We start from the raw sequence: 19,597 nt of genomic DNA, 5'->3' as shown, positions 1-19,597 counted from the left end.
TGTATTGCTTCAATAATTGTGTATTAGGGAGGCACAAATTAAAATGTGAAGCAAAACCAAATATGAAGCAAACCAAATTTCTCCACCATTCATGCTGTTTAGATGGCAAGGTGTATAACTCCATTTATTTCAAAATGTTGTACAGGGGAAGGGGAATATCCCAGCATCTGCATTGCATGCAGTGGCATCTTCAGGTAGGGATGAGAATCATAGTGTCATAGAATTGTAGAGTTGGACCTTGAGGGCCACTGGAGAACTGCTGCCAGTCAGCATAGACAATACTAAGTTAAGTTGACCAGACCCTCCAAGTCTCCCTATTTTCCAGGGACAATCCTGGATTTACAGAAGCCATCCCAGGTTCTGATTTGATCCCAGAATGTCCCGCTTTCCCTTAGGGCGTCCCTCTTTTCATAGGAGAAATGTTGGAGGGCATGGACCAGTGAGCTGCCTTAGGTATAAAATACGTGTTTTTTTTGCATCATAAGATGCACCTAGTTTTTAGAGGAGGAAAACAAGAAAAAAAATATTCTGAACGAAACAGTGGATGTATAATTTTTGTGGTTCATGCTGTGGCCACAGACATGTGATTTGACAGTGAGTTTGGAGTAGCCCAGTGCAAAAATCCTGAGGATCCATGTGGATCCGTGCTTTGTAACCACGTTTTAAGTGGGGAGGGAAGGAAAAACACTGAAGGGACAAGGAGCACGTGTGGGGTGTGGGGAGAAGGAGCTTTTCAGCGAGCTGAGTGGGGAGGAGGGAGGGAAAGAGCACGGTTGTTTTAAAGGAGCCAACCGGACAGGAGCCACTTACACCTGTGTAAGCAGCTCCTCTCCCGCTTTGCTCCTTTAAAGCGAGTGGGCTCTCCTTCTCTCCCACCTCCCCAGCTCAGCTCGCTGAAAAGCTTTGCTGAGCGGGGAGGAGGGAGGGAAAGAGAGTACTCTCGCTTTGAAGCAGCCAACTGGACAGGAGCCGCTTACACCCGTGTAAGCCGCTCCTCTCCCGCTTTGCTGCTTCAAAGGGAGCCACGGAGGAGGGAAGGAAGGGGACCATGGATCCTCTGCTTGCGACTGCAGCAGGATCCCCCCACCATCCGTAGGCATTCTCTCCATAAGACGCACAGACATTCCCCTTACCTTTTAGGAGGAAAAAAGTGTGTCTTATGGTATCTTTTATGTTCCTAGTAAGCACCCCCCCCTTACATCTGGGGAGCCTCTCTGTTCATTCTGCTGAGTGGGGCCCTGGACTTCTGCCCCATAGACCTCCCCGGAAAGTACCACAGGGGGCTAGAGATGAAACAATGAGGGGCACCTTGAAGAGTGGGCTGTATGTAGCCCACCCCAAAGCCTAGCTTGGATAGAGTTTATGTGTTGCCATCGACTTCTCTCAAAAGCCATGCTTTGCAAGCTGTATTCCACCAAAGGCTCTGATTTCCTTGCCGTTGGCTGTTCAGCGATGCATTCTGACTGGCTGGGTTGCTTTGGAGTTGGGTTATAACCACTGATTCCAGGCACTGCGTTTAGCTCTAAGTCTTAACAGTGTTGGGTTGTGAGGAGCAGAAGGCTCTGCACTTCCTTTGCCCTTGTGAGGTAAAGAAAGTTACCTGCAATGATTGTGCGTGAGTAAAAGGTTAATCTCTGTATGTGCCTTGAGCCATTTAGGCATAAAATAAGCCCCATATTTGTACATGGAAGAGTAGAACAGGACTAAATATTGTACGAGCATTCTCTTGGATATTTGATGCTGTTCTTTTAGGTGAATCCTATGTTCATTTACTCTGAAGTTAGGCTCACTGAGATCATTGTGACTTATTCCTTCCTATGCATCCATAGGAATGGAGATACATGGAGGTGATGTTGTGTATAGGGCACTGCCAGACACTTTGGACAAATTCCCATTTAGGGACGTTGCTTGAGATGCCACCTTGCTTTCTTAATTTTTCTGCAAATTATTGAGCCCATTCTGCTTTGCCAATGCTTCTTTTCCATAATTTTGAAGCTCATTCATTCCTGAGTGCTTCGCCTTGGGAATATTTCATAATACTTTGGTGTATATTTCATAAAAATAATTCTGCCTACATTACCAATGAAGAAGAGGTGGTGTAGAATTGAGGGGATGGATTGCTTGCTTAAAGAATGCCTCTGTGTACCTGTTGCTGAGGGTCACAGGTGGAAAGGTCTGCTACGTCTTGCTGCGTCTTTCTGCAGTTAAACCCCAACAATTGATTGCTCCAGCCTTCTCTACCTGGTTGAGGGAGGGGTGGGTTGCAGGTGGGATCTGGGGTTTCCAGGACACAATGGAATCCTTTTCTTTTTGGGACATACTAACAGCCCTGCAGGATACAATCCAAGTCCTATCTTCCTCAGAAGACCCTCCTTTCCACTGTAAAATGAAGCCCACATATAAGGATCTTTTATGTGGGGGCGGGGGAGATAGAACCAAGGGAATGGAGATTAAATGTGTAATGGACATAATATAGCTGGTTATTTCAAGAAAAGAAACGTAAGTAAATTTCAGGGAAAAGAGGGTCTGGGGCCGTTGTAATCCCACAAACACACAGGGACTCTCACACAATGTACAATGTACACTTACTTTGGGGAGAACTAGATATACGCATAGATATGTGTGTTATTTTGTAAAAATAATTTGAGGGGTGAAGGAGGAAAAGCACTCCACCCTATTCTCCTCAGGCCCAGTCAGCAGGTGTGGAGACTGACACCGTGGTCAGAGCCTGGCTGACAGGTTTCCAGACACTGCGCTGGGCAGACGTAGAAGTCACTTGAATACAAAGACCACACCATACATGTCAAACACTCTTATGAAAATGTAGCACTCATGGCTCCCCCCTGCAAGCCCCCTGGGAACTGTTGTTTGTTGTTGGGAATGTAAGTCCCCTCACAGAACTACAATTCCCAGAGTTCTCTGGGAAGAGGGACTGATGGTTAAACCACTCTGAAACTGTAGCTCTAGCAAGGGGAATGAAGGACCTACTAGCAACTTTCAGCACCCTTAACAAAAACAACAGCTCCCAGGACTCTTTGGGGGAAGCCTGACTGAAGAGGTATAGCACTGCCTTGAAAGTGCTGCAGATGTTGCCTTCAGCCACGGTGGCCTCGGATCCCGAAGCGCAAAGGGCAGTTTGTGCTCAAATGCAAGGACCGCCTTCTGCTTTGCAGCACGGCTTTCAGAGATGGTGGAGTGAAGCGGCTGGTCTCCAAAGAGGCACCGGCCACCCTGGGGGTTTCTTTCTTGCTAATTGGTTTGCTCTGGTGTCCTTAGGTTCCACAGAGGATAGGAGAGCAAAGTGCTGCCACGGAAGACGACAGCGCAGGAGCCCCGGGGGCATGGGGCAGCTGGGGGCCCTGGTCGGCCTGCTCCCGAAGCTGCAGTGGTGGCGTGATGGAGCAGACGAGGCCCTGCCTCCCAGGATACTATTACGAGAGGAGCCACCGCAGGCCTGGGCAGTTCCCAACCTCGGAGAGGACTCTTGCCCACCAGCCTCCGCACCGACACGAAGACGTGCTCAGTCCCTTCTCTGGCCACATCATCTCTGCCATCCGTACGTCGGTGCCTCTTCACCGGAAGGAAGGTGGGCTGCGAGCAGGACTCCAGGCCAGAGCCTCCTCCGAAGGGCGCAATGTCAGCCACTTGAGCAGGGGAGCCTGGAGAGGCCGCCGGCCCTCACAGTCCCAGAGGCGCAGCCCCAAAGCCGAAAGAAGGTAGGACAGCGGGGGGGGGGGAGGAGGCTGCACATAAAAACAATGATACCTTTATCATAATGATAACTGGTACTACTACAGTGTACCTCGGGTTACAGACGCTTCAGGTTACAGACTCCGCTAACCCAGAAATAATACCTCGGTGGTGCGGCAGCAGCGGGAGGCCCCATTAGGTTAAGAACATTAGGTTAACCCCTTCAGGTTAAGAACAGTTTCAGATTAAGAACGGACCTCCAGAACGAATTAAGTTCTTAACCCGAGGTACCACTGTACTAGTTGTTGTTGTTGTCGTTGTTGATGATGATTTAGTTTACTGATAAACTTATTACCTGCTCTTCAGCAGGTTACAACACTATGAGCCTGACAGTCTAGGAAAAGGTGTGTCCACGCAAAATGGACACATCTTCCTGACATTTGCTGATAATTCCCTGCTTTAAATATACATCAATATGCAGATCTATGGGGGAATGGAAGATAAAATTTTAAATGAAGTGGCTGAGTGTGATAAGCCTAATCTGTTTTCTAAATTTTTGCATGGGCTCCAGAGGTCAAACGTAGAATGCAAGGGAAGGGGTATTGTCTGTAGCTGGATAGAAAGACGAATGGCAAAGCCTGCAGAATGAGTTGGCAATGGGGAATGCTTAAAGATCTGAAGTGATTCCAATACAATAATGCTTTGTACTGATGGAAAGCTTTTGGGATACCCACCCCCTCGCCGACTAATGAAACAGTTGGGATAAAGATTTGTGACTGAGATTAACTCATTCTGGAGAACGTAGTTCAAGATGAAATGGGACAGACTCCAAACCAAACAACCTTGGAGAGATGTGGAAATCCTTCAAAGATGCAAAATAAAACATTTGTACCACTTGGAGACAAGTGGAAATGTCTTCAAGCTGCTGCTAGGCAGTTCACCAGGAAACAGACTAACAAATGCAATCGAGTGATGGGCTCTGAGGGAGTCTCAGACCAGGAGCTCTGTGAGTGCTGCTTCTGATTTCCAAAGCCCTTCACCACTTGGCACGAGGGAGGGGCTGGTCCACTGGGGCTGAGGGGGCCATGTTGGAAGGGCCATGGCTCAGGGTTAGAGCATCAGCCTTGCAGGCAGAAGGTCCCAGGTTCAAACTCCAGCACCTCCAGGTGGGGTCGGGAGAGAGACCTGCCTAGAAACCTGGAGAGTTGCTCCCAAGCCATATAGACAAGACTGAGCTAGATGGGCCCATGGTCTGTATAATGCAGCCTTCGGTGCTACCTTTGTAGAACTGAGCAGGGAAAGACACGATTAGCTGGCTCTGCTTTATAATGGATTAGAGTTGTTTGCTCTGGCTCCAACTACTGTTGGGCTCTCTGCCTTCTGCCTTATTGGTCCCATTGACAACCCCACAAACCTCCACTGTCTCTGTTTGTAGATAAAGATGATCTCCACAGTCCACACATGTCTGTCTGTAGATTAAAAGGGTGGTTTTCAGGTGCCTCCATCTTCAAAAGTACAGTGGGTGACTCCTGTGAACATGGGCCTTCTTGGTGGTACCTCACATTCTGTGGAATATTCTGCCCAGGGAAGTTTTCTTTGTGCTTGCTTTGATGTAATTTCAGTGCCAGTTGAAGTTGTGTGGCTGTTGATATTCATCTATACCAGGGGTAGCTGACAGCGTCCTCTCTGGATGTTGATGAGCTAAAGCCCCCATAACCATTCTTCGTTCAAAGAAGGTATCAAAATTCATTTATAAGTGCTTATTCTGAGAGGAAAATTTGTTAAGCCATACAGATTTTGCCTGTTTCTCCTCAGCTTGATCAGGGAAATTTTCAGTCTGAGTGTTTCAGGGGACCCAAGGTTCATGTGGTTCCCCCCTCCCATGCAATTGTCGTAACAGCCCTGTGAGGTAGCTTAAACTGAGAACTGACCCAAAGTCACCCAGTGAGCTTCATGGCTCATAGCAAGGGATGGAGGAAGAGAACCCTCCCACATTTTCACCACTGACAGAGCATCAAGAAAGAGGAGCGTGTTTCTAAAAGGGGATTTCGAGGCAGGTTGGCAGTGTGGGAGGCCTCCCCACAAATTCCTTTCTGGAATTTAGATTAAAATCTGAGCTAATGAAGAACTTCTGGAGTTGTAATGCTTGTCTCACAGTCATATTGACTTGAGGACTTGAGCTGAGCCCACCACGAATTGTATCTCTGAGTCTGCAAATGCAATTTTTGGGAAGATCCTGAATTGGAATGGGTATCATCAAGAAAAGCTTCACCTCCTGTTGGCCTTTGCTTAGCAAGAAACCTTTGATGCTCGTACATTGGCTTTTGGTTAATTATGGGAACTCCAAGTTCCTTTTTTTCCACTGATGGAGGTTGGTGTGGGCTCTGGTCTGAATCAAACCCTTTATACGTTTTCTTTTGCTGAGGGGGAAAATGTAATTGTCAATTAGATTTATGAGAGGGTAAAGAGGTGGGTGGGTAGCCTAGCCTTAAACAAACAGTGTGAGTTGAAAGGAATTACGTCTCCCCCTCAGTAATCAAAAACACTGACCTTGCCCGCAATTTTGTCAAAATATTAATGGGGCAGCAGCGGGTGTGATAGTTTCTCAAAGCTATTTTTATATGTGGAAAGGGAAGGGGAGGAAATGGTCAGAGGAAGCATTTGTACAAAGAAACCATCAACCTCTCACATTGCTACAGTGAAGTTTCCCATCTCTTGGTGCCAGTAGAGGAGGAAAAAACTGTGTTTAGCTGCCAGTGACCCATCTAGACCATCTAGACCCATCTGGATCAGGCCAGTGACCCATCTAGACCAGCACCCTGTCCTCACAGTGGCCAACCAGATAGATGCCTGGAAGTCCGTAAGCAGGACCCAAGCACAAGAGCCCTCTTGTGGTTTCCAGGACCTGGCATTCAGAAGCAGGGCTGCCCTGGCTCTGGAGGCAGAGCAGAGCCATTATGGTGAATAGCCTTTGATAGCCCTTTCCTCCATGAATCTGTCCAGTCGTATTTAAAGCCATCCAGGTTGGTGGCCATCGCTGCCTCCTGGGGGAGGGTGGGCCGTAGTTTAACTATGCGCTGCATGAAGAAGGGCTTTCTTTTATTGGTCCCAAGTCTCCCAACATTCAGCTTCACTGGATGTCCATGAATTCTAGCATTATGGGAGAGAAAGAAGAACTTTTCTTTATCTACTTTCTCCATGCCATAACATCTCAAGAAATTTCTCCTGGTTGCAGCTTGTAACAGAGGCCAGGCATTGCGCTCTCTCTCTCTCTCTCTCTGTCTGTTGTGAGGGCATGAAAATGTGTTTCTAGGCAACTAAAACCCAAATTCCAATTTAGTGAAAACAAGCAGGTAGTGCCGAGTGAACATATTGCTGTGAAATTCTGCATCCTGTTTGCAGGCAGCCAAATGAGGGAGGGACATTTTGCCAAATTCAGTGGGGCGTGTAGACAACAAAAGGTTGTTTCTGGCCAGACCAGGTGCCACTCTGCACCACCAAGACCCCCTGAGCCTCAAGAGACAGATGACTCCAATATTTAAACAAAATTTTGTAAAGAGACCAGAAGCCCTTTTATTGGGCATACTAGAATCAGATATCATAAATGAAAATAAGAAAATATTCTTATATGCAACCACGGTAGCAAAAAATATTAATTGCCAAAATTTGGAAAAGTGATATAATACCAACTAAAAAAGAGTGGCAGGATAAATTATTCAATTATCTTGAACTGGTGAAAATGACACAGTTAGGGGACAGTCCAAGTTAAAATCCCAAAAAGAGTGGGGAATGTATAAAGTGTATCTTAAAAAACAGTGTCCTCAAATAAAAACCTGGACTTGCTTTGAGTAATTTTTGCAAAACAAAATAAGGGTTACAGGCATATTATATGGAAAAAGATAGCAATGATGAAAAGAGAAGGAAGCAGTTTACCAAGAAAGGAAAATCAGAACTGCATTGAGAAGGAAGGAAGTCTATAAGAACAGAATAAGAATTGGGAGTAGAAAAGAAGACAACATAAGTTCGTTTGTAAGAACTTTTGGATTTATGGTTATATGTTTGTAATTTCTTTTTGTGTGTGTTTTCTTTTTAGTTTGTTTTTCTTTTCTTTTTGTTTATGTTTTGAGTGTTTATATGTTGTCACAAAACTCAATAAAAGCACTTTTTTAAAAAAGAGAAAGATTAATCCAAAATTACCCCCAAGCTGCATACCTGCTCCTTCAGAGGGTGCCACCCCATCAAGAGTGGGCCACCTCCCACTAACAGTGCCTCAGTCTCATTTGGATTGAGCTTCAGGTAAGACATTATGCATGGGCATTTAGATAGCAAAATAAGCAATGATTTTGTAGCAGTGCAATGTTAAATACATGTTTTTTAAAATTCTTCCTTTCAGTTTGCCAGAGGTGTTCCCCTTGTTGGCTGTCTGTTTAGAATGGGTTGCATTTGAACCTTAAACACTTCATTTGCTTTAAGAGCATCACAGTGAAATGGGAACTCTTGGAATGTTAATCTGTACACCTGGTGGCAGTGATATGCTACCGAAAGGTGATATATGGCCAGCTTTGCTTCAGATGAGGCAATAAATTCACCTGGCTGTTCAGATCACGCTCTTTTTTCCCTGTGTGAGAAGATGGCTTTGCACTCTTCCAGCATCACCCTTCAAGCACCAGCTGTTTGCCAGATTTCATTAAAACAGGGGTGGACTTGGGTGCTGTGGCACCCTGTGTGAGGCCAAAATTTGGGTCCCCCCCAACCCTCAAGTTGACTTCCCAAAGATGGGGAGGAGGCACCTGGCTTTGGGAAGGAGGCGTGAAGGCTCTGGCAGGGTCGTGGAGCCTTCCCCCTCCTTCTCAAAGCTGGGAAAGCGAAGGAGGACTCTGGAATCCTGTCAGAGCCACATGCCACCTTCCCAAAGCCCAGCAACTTGCCTACAGGGCTTTGAGATGGCACCCCCTCAGCTCAGCACACAGTGGGTGCACAGCACTTGGACAGCCCCAAACCCGCCCCTGATTAAAGTAACCCTCCAAGTATCAACTAGACTAGAGCAATGGCCGAGCAACGGACAGTGGATTTATTTTTAGAGAATGCTGAGAAAAAAACAAAAAGTGGAGAAGGATACCAGCCAACTCGGGGGTTGAGTCATGGCAGGGCTGGCCCAGGACATTTTGCTGCCAGAGGAACAAGATGGCACCTTCCCTTTCCACATACAGAAAACGAGTCTTCAGGGCAGATAAAAGAAAGGACTTCTTGGGACAGCACATACTTCAGCTATGAAACTCCCTCACACAGCAGGCAGGGATGGTCACCAACTTGGGTGGCTTTAAAAGAGGACAGGAGAAATTTGTAGTTGCTTCAGCACTGGAACAGAGTGTTTGATGAGAATGATAAATGATAAGGCTGCAAGGAGTTGATTATCGATATGTACATTGTGGTCAGAGTCATGATAGCCAGATTTTGGAGGGATCTAGCTGGAGCAGATATTCCCCATAGCTGTCAATGTTTTCCTTTTTTAAACGGAAATTCCCTTATTCTGAATAGGATTCCTCGCAAGAAAAGGGAAAAGTTGACAGCTATGGATATTCCCTACTGTTACGCAAAGATATGGGAAGCAGCCTTACTGGGAAAATAGTCATGTAAACTGAGAATCTCTAGAGGTCAAAAAAGTAGGGACAAGTTTCTTTCTGTTTGGTTTTATTTTATTGTTTACGTTAATAATGTGGAACATAACAGATCAACCCCCCCCAATACAATACAATAAAATAGGAATATTTGTAGGGCTTGACAAACTAAGGTTTGTTGGAAATGCAGCTCACCCCCCCTAGAAAATAAGTTACTATTTATTAATAAGTTTTTATTTTTATAGTTATAGTTTCTATTATACCAAACGTCTGGAATGTATTACTGATGTCTCTGACCTCTTTGTGTCTGCTTCAATATTTCATAGCTGCTTTATTTGATGATTTTGTTTTAGGCTTGATTTCAATAAAATGAAACAATTTAGAAACTGGAGATGGGACAATGTCCTCTCCTGCACCCGAGGCAGCAGGCTGGCTTGGGGTGGGTGCAGGGCGGGTCTTGTGGCGCCTGAGGCTGCTCTCTCCAGCAGCTGCCACCTCACACTGGCCAAGGGCCGGGTCGGGTGACCATGTGGCCCTTCTTCACAGAGGATGTTCCTCTGTTTGCCGGCTAGGTGGGTTGCATCCAGCTGAAAGATAAAGGACCCTAAGAAGAGAAATCAGGAGGGGCCTTGAAGTGGCTTATCTCTGCTCAGCACCTGAACAGCAGACTAAGCAGGCAGAGAGGCTACCAGATTACCTGCATCTCTATTTAATTCTGTTTCTGCTTAAGATCTGTTCCTATTTAGTTTATAGAACTCATTTCTCTCTTTTTTTAACAAAAACAAAAATGGTATAACAAGAAACACAGGCTCTGTGATTGCAAACAAAGATTGTAAAAAGAAACAATGCCAGCTATAATACAGTAAGAACTGGACTTTTTCAGCCCTTCCATGAAGTAGGCACTCCATTTGGAGGTGTGTTTTGCTGGAGACAACCATAATTTGCATTGGACCTTATTAATAAAGCTTACAAGGGGAAACCAAATTTTGACAAATTTATCCAGTTTGGCTGTGCCTGTTATGATTCTGTAGTGGCATGTTGGATGTTCAGAAAGGGCAACTTCCCACACCCTTGACCACCAGTGTTATTTAGAGGGTCACCTCTGTGGTTCCCCAGCTCTGAGCAACCTCCAGATGTTTATGGTGCATGGAGGTGGGTGGTTTCAGTAAGTGACAGCACTACCAAGGAATCAGGTAATAGTTGCTGGGAAATGATATCTGATATATTAGATACCCAAGACCGCAACCACTTTACCACATCACAGTCCCACCATATGTGTAAAAGTGTCCTGTTGCCCCTACAGTTCTTCTTCTTCTTCTCCTCCTCCTCCTCCTCCTCTCTTTATATCATTTATATCCCACCTTTCTTACTCCAAGGAACTCAAGGTGGCTTACATGGTTCTCCCCCTCCTCATTCAATCCCCACAACTACCCTGTGAGGTAGGTTAGGCAGAAAGGCAGTGACTGGCCCAGGGCCACCCATTCAGCTTCATGGCTGAGTGGGGATTGAACCCTGGTTTCACTGGCCAACTTGAGTATATGAGAAAGCCTCACCTAAATTTGCATTTGCACCTTTGCGTATCATTTAGCACAGGTAAAGGACCCCTTGATGGTTAAGTCCAATTGAATTTGACTATGGAATGTGGCACTCACCTCTGCTTTCAGGCTGAGGGAGCTGGCGTTTGTCCACAGACAGCTTTCCGGGTCATGTGGCCAGCATGACTAAACCGCTTCTGGCACAACAGGACACCGTGACAGAAGACATTATGCCGATGTGCATCCTCTTGTTTTACTGAAGCATTTACTTGTTTTTTGAACTGAACCCTGTCTTTGATTTTTTTAAAATTGGACTTTTTTTTTTTTAATGACCTCTACTTTTGGGCTCAATTCAAGGTGCTCCTTTTAACCTTTTAAGGCCCATGGGACCTGAGAATCTGATTGTGCAGTTGATCTTGATAGTGTCAATAGGTTCATATGATGTGCATCAAACTAGTGAACATAAGCCCAGTGCCCGTGTTGTTCTCTCTCTCTCACACACACAGTGAACCATTTTAAATGCTACTTGAAATGCAAAGTCTAAATTCGTCCCTTGGGTTGAGGTAATGGAGAACCTTAAACTCAACTCCAACCAAGAGTCTTAAAAATACAAAATACAAAAACTAATCTGCAGTGTCTTGGAGTTTTATTCATTGTGATGCATGTTTTGAATCGTGATTCGAGATTTTAAAAGAAGGAAACGTCTGAAATTACAGAAGGCAGCATCTTGTAAAAAAAGAATGATAAGCAGTAAAGTATGAGGCGCTTGAACTCTGCTGGAAATCTGGGAGGGAGAGACACTGATCAAGGCAATAAAAGGTGTTTTATTTGAGTCTGCTGGAGGCAGTGGAGATGAATGAGGGAAGGGGAATGTGGGGATTAAATTTATTGCGATCTCCAATTGTTCTAGGATCCTTTAGAAGCCATCAGTGGCTATGATGGGGAGACGCAGGAGGCTCCAGAGTACCACACTGCAGAAATGTTTCAGCTGGCCCTGCTAGCCAAGCTTTCAGCAGCTGGATTGGAACTTTTATCATTGCTTCTAAACCAGGAAGAAAATGCATTAATAACTAACATAAGAATAAATAAGCAGGACCTTTTCCAAAGATTGCTGAGTGTTTGTTTGCTATTATTCACTCATCTGGTTGTTAACCAGCTTCCCACCAGGGCTCTAATAGTTTTTGAGGGGGCAGTTTCTTACCTGCTGAATTGAAGCTTGGCTGAGCTAAATCTCTCTTTGGATTTTCTGCACATCTGTTAAGATCTGATTAGATCTGATTCAGGGGGTGGCTTCTGATGCTTTCTGCCATAATGGAGGCAGCTCCCACATTAGGAGAGATCGTTTGTGGAGCATAAAGACTGGAAATAAACAAGCACCACCACCGAGAAGGCCCTCTGCCTGGATCCCTGTAACTTGGCTTCTCGCAGTGGGGGAACCACCAGAAGGCCCTTGGTGCTGGACCTCAGTGTCCGGGCTGAACGATGGGGGTGGAAACGCTCCTTCAGATATACTGGACCGAGGCCGTTTAGGGCTTTAAAGGTTAGCACCAACACTTTGAATTGTGCTCGGAAACGTACTGGGAGCCAGTGTAGGTCTTTCAAAACCGGTGTTATGTGGTCTTGGCGGCCACTCCCAGTCACCAGTCTAGCTGCCGCCTTCTGGATTAGTTGTAGTTTCCGGGTCACCTTCAAAGGTACCCCAATGTAGAGCGCATTGCAGTAGTCCAAGCAGGAGATAATCAGAGCATGCACCACTCTGGCGAGGCAGTCTGCAGGCAGATAGGGTCTCAACTTGCTTACCAGATGGAGCTAGTAGACAGCTACCCTGGAAACAGAATTGACCTGCACCTCTATGGACAGCTGTGAGTCCAGAATGGCTCACAGGCTGTGCACCTGGTCCTTCAGGGACCCAGTTACCCCATTCAGGACCAGGGAGTCCTCCACACCTGCCCGACTCCTGTCCCCCCAAAACAGTACTTCTGTCTTGTCAGGATTCAGCCTCAATCTGTTAGCCACCATCCATCCTCCAACCGCCTCCAGACACTCACACAGGACCTTCACCGCCTTCACTGGTTCTGATTTGAAAGAGAGGTAGAGCTGGGTATCATCCACATACTGATGAACACCCAGCCCAAACCCCCTGATGATCTCTCCCAGCGGCTGCATGTAGATGTTGAAAAGCACGGCGGAGAGGACAGAACCCTGAGGCACCCCACAAGTGAGAGCCCAAGGGTCTGAACACTCATCCCCCCCCCACTTTCTGGACACGGCCCAGGAGGAAGGAGCGGAACCACTGTATAACAGTGCCCCCAGCTCCCAGCCCCTCTAGATGGTCCAGAAGGATGTTCTGGTCGATGGTATCAAACGCCGCTGAGAGATCCAGCAGAACTAGGAAACAGCTCTCACCTTTGTCCCTAGCCCGCCGGAGATCATCAACCAGTGCGACCAAGGCAGTTTCAGTCCCATGATGAGGCCTGAATCCCGACTGGAAGGGATCCAAATGGTCCGCTTCTTCCAGGCGTGCCTGGAGTTGTTCAGCAACCACTAGCTCAATCACCTTGCCCAAGAATGGAAGATTTGAGACTGGGCGATAGTTGGCCATCGTGGCCGCATCTAAAGATGGTTTTTTAAGAAGCGGTTTGATAGCCGCCTCTTTCAGCGGGTGTGGGAAGGCTCCCTCACAGAGGGAAGCATTCACCACCCCACAAAGCCCATCGCCCAGCCCTTCCCGGCTCGCTTTTATAAGCCAGGATGGGGCAAGGATCAAGGAGACAAGTGGTTGGTTTCACTCGTCCTCGGAGGTAACAGGTTGGAACTGATCCCTTGAAACTTGACTAGACAGGACTCTAGCACTCTCCCGCCCCGGCTCTGCTCCCACGGTGGAGTCTGCCTCCTTCTGAATCTGAGCGACTTTATCTGCAAAAAAACTTTGCAAAATTATTGCAGGAGATCATGTGGCCCATACTGGTCCCCAATGTAGCAGTTGGTTCCGCTAAATTGCGAACCACCTGAAAAAGTCTCCTACTGCTGTTTTCCGCAGATGCAATAGAGGCGGTGAAGTTGTGAGGTTAAAATAAGAGGGGGGCGGGCCAGGTATGCTGCCTTGAGCTCCTTGGAGAAAAGACTGGAAATAAATGAGACAATAAACAAACCTTAACTCCTTACCTTTAAAAGTATTTATCTCTGAACTTCCCGCAATTTTTAATCCTCCTCCCTTTATAGCCCTAAGACCAAAGTGAATTAAATCATGCAGTGCATGGAGAAGGTGGGTGGGGAGAAGTTTTTCTCTCCCTCGTAACTCTCACACTCGGGGACAGAAAAAAGAAAGGACTTTTTGGGCATAGTTCAGTGATGGAACGGGCTCCCACAGGAGGCCGTGGCAGACACCAAGCTGGGCGGCCTTAACAGAGAAAGGGACAGGATCGTGGAGGAGGAGGCAGCTTTCAGGGCCCAGGCTTTGCCTCCACGTCGGAGGCAGCCCTGCTTGTGAAGGCCGGATGCTGGAAACCCCCGGAGGGGAGAGAGCTGCTCTTGTCTTGGGTCCTGCTGGCAGGCTTCCCACTCTGCTTATAAAACTTCTTCATATATTCAGTGCAAAATATCCAGTCCTCCTTATATCATTTATCATTTTGATTTCTTATGCTAGTGGTCATCCCTGCTAGCTCTGCATATTCTAATAGTTTAATATGTCATTCTTCCTTTCTTGGTACCTTACCTCTTTCCCATTTTTGTGCTAATGACACATGTACGGCAGTTCTTGCATATAGGAACAGAGTCCTTTTTTAGTAACTTCTGTTGTTATTAACCCCAGCAAAAATGCTTCTGGATTTTTAGAAAATGATTTTTTTTCTTCAAAAAAAGAGAAGAAGTTTATTATGGATAATTTCCTAATAAATTTTAATTATGCTGCATGACCACCACTGGTGGTAAAAAGTTCCCTCTGCTACTTTGCATTTCCAACAGTTGCCCTTTGTTGATTTTGACATTTTTGCTAGTATTGGGCATCAAATACCACCTGTGCATCATCTTCGTGAAGCTTACTCTTAGCGGGTAAAGGTAAAGGGACCCCTGACCATTAGGTCCAGTCATGGCCAACTCTGGGGTTGCGGCGCTCATCTCGCTTTATTGGCCAAGGGCGTACAGCTTCCGGGTCATGTGACCAGCATGACTAAGCCACTTCTGGTGAACCAGAGCAGCGCACAGAAACACCATTTACCCTCCCACTGGAGCGGTACCTATTTATCTACTTGCAGTTTGACGTGCTTTCGAACTGCTAGGTTGGCAGGAGCAGGGACTGAGCAACGGGAGATCACCCCGTCATGAGGATTCGAACCGCCGACCTTCTGTTCGGCAAGTCCTAGGCTCTGTGGTTTAACACACAACACCACCCATGTCCCTACTCTTAGCGTGTAGCATGCTGTAAACCTTATATTTACTTTCCATAATTGTTCCCATAGTCTCTGAGGCACACAAAGAAAGGCCTCAGAAGATGATCTCAGAGTCCGGGTAGGTTAATATGTAAAGAAGCGGTCCTTGAGGTATTGTGGTCCTGAGCCATTTAAGACTTTATAGGTCAAAACCATCATTTTGAATTGGGCCTGGTATCAGGAGTAGGCAGGCTGCCGGCATAGAGAAACAGCAAGCAGTGGTAGTAATTACAAGAAGATTTATTGTCTACAGCCAATTATTCTCGGAGCTGCGTTCTCTAGCGACTGTATATCATAGTTCCATTGAAACGTCTGAACTTGAGTCCCTCCCCCAGCAGGAAACACGGAATCTCCTGCCCTTCCGCTTCTGGGGTCGACACATGTCTCTGACCCTTGCCATTCGTCAAGACCTTGGGCTCACAGGGTTAGCTGCCTCCCCTTCCTCTGAGAAAGAATCCCCCCCTCCAAGCAGAGAGTTGGCTTTCTTCCAGCCCACTCTCACTACCTTGATAAGGCGCATTCCTTTCTGAGAAGGGGTTTTTTAGCCTACAGCTTTCAACTGTCTGAGAAAAAGGCATGTCTCCCTCTTCCACTTCTGCCTGGCTGCCCCCCCTTAAGCCTGCTCCTCTTGGTTGTAGTCAGTCATGTCCATGACACCCAGAAACTAATCGGTAGCCAGTGCAGTCGGACCAGGATCGATGTAATATGCTCAAACCGTCTTGCTCCGGTGAGCAACCTGGCCGCTGAATTCTGCAGTAGCTGAAGTTTCTGAACTGTCTTCAGAGGCAGCCCTACGTACAACACACTGCAGTAATCTAACCTTGAGGTTACCAGAGCATAGACAACAGTAGTTAGCTCTCCCTGTCCAGATAGGGATGTAGATGGGCCACCGGCTGAAGCTGATGGAAGGCACTCTGGGCCACTGAGGCCACCTGAGCCTTGAGTGACAGCAAAGGATCCAGGAGGACCCTCAGGCTACGAACTCCTTCAGAGGAAACATAACCCCATCAAGAGCAGGCGACCTCCCACCTATCTGGTCTAGGGAACCCCCCACCAACAGAGCCTCAGTCTTATCTGGATTGGACTTCAGTTTCTTGGTTCTCATCCAGTCCACTACCAAGACTGGTCCAGCACTTCCACTGCCTCACCTGCAGATGTCAAGGAGAAATAATGCTGAGTGTCATCAGCGTACTGCTGACAACGCGCTCCGATCCTGCGGATAACCCCACCCAGCAGTTTCATGGAGATGTGTTAAACCATGTGGGGGATGGGATTGAGCCCTGAGGAACCCCACACTGAAGGGTCCATGGGGCTGAAAAACATTCCCCAAGTAACACCTCTAGGAACAACCACCCAAGTAGGACTGGAACCACCCATCCTTAGTTAGGAGTGTCGCTCCAGAAGGATGCCATGGTTGCTGTTACCAAAAGCCGCTGAGAGGTCAAGAACAATGAACAGGGACATGTTTCCCTTGTCTCTCTCTTGACAGAGGTTATCATACAGGGCAACCAAAGAAGTTTCTGTGCCAAAACCAGGCCTAAACCCCAATTGAAATGGATTCAGAAAATCAGTTTCTTCCAAAAGCACGTGGATCTGGTCTGCAACCACTCGCTCCAGAACCTTGCCCAGGAAAGGGAGATTAGCAGCTGGCCAGTAGTTAGTTTTTCTGAATCCAGGCAACGTTTCTTAAGGAGTGGTTTTAGCATTGCCTCCTTCAAACAGGCAGGGACCACCCCCTCTTGTAAAGAGGCACTGATCACCTCCCTGACTCAGCCAGCTGTTCCATCCCTGCTGGTTTTTATCAGCCAGGAGGGACAAGGGTCTAGAGTGCAAGTGGTCGCTCTGACTGATCCGAGCACCTTGGCCACATCCTTGAGCCTTACCAACTGAAACTCATCCAGCACAACAGCACTAGACTGTGCTCTGGACACCCCATGAGATTCATCTGCTATAACAGCAGAGTCAAGGTCTTGGTGGATGCAAGTGATCTTATCCTCAAAATGCCTTGCAAACGAGTCACAGCGAGCGACTCTTGGTTCTCCCACCTCCTTTGGGCCAGCCTGTAAAAGGCCTGGAAAAGCTCAGCCAGATGACATAAAGAGGATGCAATGGAGGCAGCAAAGTAGGCTTTCTTTGGGAGTATATTTATTTTTATAACTGAAATTTTACCCAACAATGAGAATTGCATTCTACTTCAAATTTGCAAATCTTTTTTGATTTATTTCCAAACCTTTACATAATTACCATTACTTTGAACAGGGTATGCCTTTACTTACTTACTTACTTACTTACTTACTTTTTCACTGACAGGGAGGCAGTGATGCTCACCTGAGTTATATAGATGGCTGCTGAGCCTTTTCTTCCACTGAGGTATTTGCTTCTTCCACATTTCACATCATCAAGGATTCCTTTCTGCTACTGAACTATGTATCATTATGTTTATTTATTGCATCTATATCCCACCTTTCCCTCCAAGGATCTCAAGGTTCTTCCCAACCTCATTTAATCCTCACAACAACCCTGTGAAGTAGGTTAGGTTGAGAGCCAGTGACTGGCCCAAGGTCACCCAGTGAGCTTCATGGCCAAGTGGTGATTTGAATGCAGGTCCTAGGCTGACACTCTAACCACTACACCACATTGGTTCTGAACTGAAAGTAATTTCATTGGACTGAAAGTAGTGTCCAGTAGTCATTTGGGCCTGCAGGTTCAGGAAGCAGGATGCAGGGCAGGTGTCAACCTCTGGTGTTCCTGGATCACCATTATCGTATTTTTCGCTCTATAGGACACACTTTCCCCCCTCCAAAAATTAAGGGGAAATGTGTGTGCGTCCTATGGAGTGAATGCAGGCTCCTTGGCTTCAGCAACAGCAACGCGAAGCCTCCAAAGCACTGAGGGAGTGCTCCCTCTGCGCTCCGGAGACTTTGCGTTGCTATCGCTGAAGCCTGGAGAGCGAGAGGGGTCGGTGCGCACCGACCCCTCTTGCTCTCCAGGCTTCAGGGATAGCCGCCTGAAGCCTTCGGAGCAAGACTCTCCCAGCTTCAGCAAAAGGAACCTGAAGCCTCTGGAGTGCAGCAGGAACTTGCGCTGTGCTCGGAAGGCTTCAGGCAGCTATCCCCAAGCCTTCGGAGCGCAGGTTAGCATGCTCCTGGGACATCCAGTCGTGGTCTTTGCATGTTGTTTTGCTAGGCCATCTCTGTTGGCTGGGGGAAGTGACAGATCTGGACCAACAAGTATCTCCCACCTGTGAACCTAATTTACTAGGGGTGGTGATGGATTGCAATCCCACCAGCAGATAACGGGCTGCATTTGCATGAGGACAGGCAGGGAAATGTGCAAATATTTTAAAAACTAAAACAACCCACTTAGAATCTTTCCCAACATGAAATAAGGTCTGAGTTAAAAAGAAAGAGCATGAGCTTCTGTCCTTACTGTGATGGGCTGCTCTGGCTAGGGCTGATGGGAGCTGTAATTCAAAACTTCTGGTGGGCAGCAGGTTGGAGAAGAGGCTGAATGAGGAAGCGAAGGCTGGGTGTATGTGGAGCTGGAGGACAGAGCTGCCCTCTGGTGCTGTAAAAGATGTGGCTCTGTCACCGGTGTTGAAGAAAGATGCAGTTGCCTGCTTGGTCCCTTTCAGGTGGCTACAGATCTATTCTTTCATCTTAGACAGGAAAATGTCTTTGGTTGCTTTATATTTACTGTTGCTGTTTAGTCGTTCAGTTGTGTCCGACTCTTCGTGACCCCCTGGACCAGAGCACGCCAGGCACTTCTGTCTTCCACTGCCTCCCGCAGTTTGGTCAGATTCATGTTTGTAGCTTCGAGAACACTGTCCAACCATTTCGTCCTCTTCTCCTTGTGCCCTCCATCTTTCCCAACATCAGGGTCTTTTCCAGGAAGTCTTCTCTTCTCATGAGGTGGCCAAAGTATTGGAGCCTCAGCTTCAGGATCTGTCCTTCCAGTGAGCACTCAGGGCTGATTTCCTTCAGAATGGATCGGTTTGATCTTCTTGCAGTCCATGGGACTCTCAAAAGTCTCCTCCAGTACCATAATTGTTGCTTTATATAGAGACTTTTAAAAAAGAGAAATGAAAGTTTGGAATCTGAGCTAGGGGAGGTGGCTAATGGGAAACATCCCATTGCCAAAAGTGACCCCCATTCATTGCCCCTATTTCCAGAGTGGTTCCAGAGTGGCCAATCAGATCCTCGTCACGGGTTGGGCTAATTGGGTCTTCCCAACTCTGCAGCTGTGATTTTATGATTCTTGGCCTTGTGGCTCTTTGAGGGAATGGGAGAGGGAGGTGTCTCCTAACAACTCACAGCACCCTTAACAA

General features: G+C 47.0%; 1 protein-coding gene across 1 annotated transcript in view; it reads left to right on the top strand.

The window, feature by feature from the left end:
• LOC310664152 (thrombospondin type-1 domain-containing protein 4-like) overlaps positions 1 to 19,597 on the top strand; it is a 97,234-nt gene that overhangs the window by 48,652 nt on the left and 28,985 nt on the right. The window contains exon 4 of the mRNA XM_083412818.1: positions 3,277 to 3,716. Coding sequence (XP_083268944.1) covers positions 3,277 to 3,716 — 440 coding nt within the window. The remainder of the gene's footprint in view (positions 1 to 3,276; positions 3,717 to 19,597) is intronic.

This window comes from Podarcis tiliguerta (assembly GCF_965153285.1).
Source record: "Podarcis tiliguerta genome assembly, chromosome: 14".
NCBI lineage: Eukaryota > Metazoa > Chordata > Lepidosauria > Squamata > Lacertidae > Podarcis > Podarcis tiliguerta.
The sequence above is the reverse complement of the archived record's forward strand: the minus strand, read 5'-3'. Positions and strand labels throughout refer to the sequence as shown.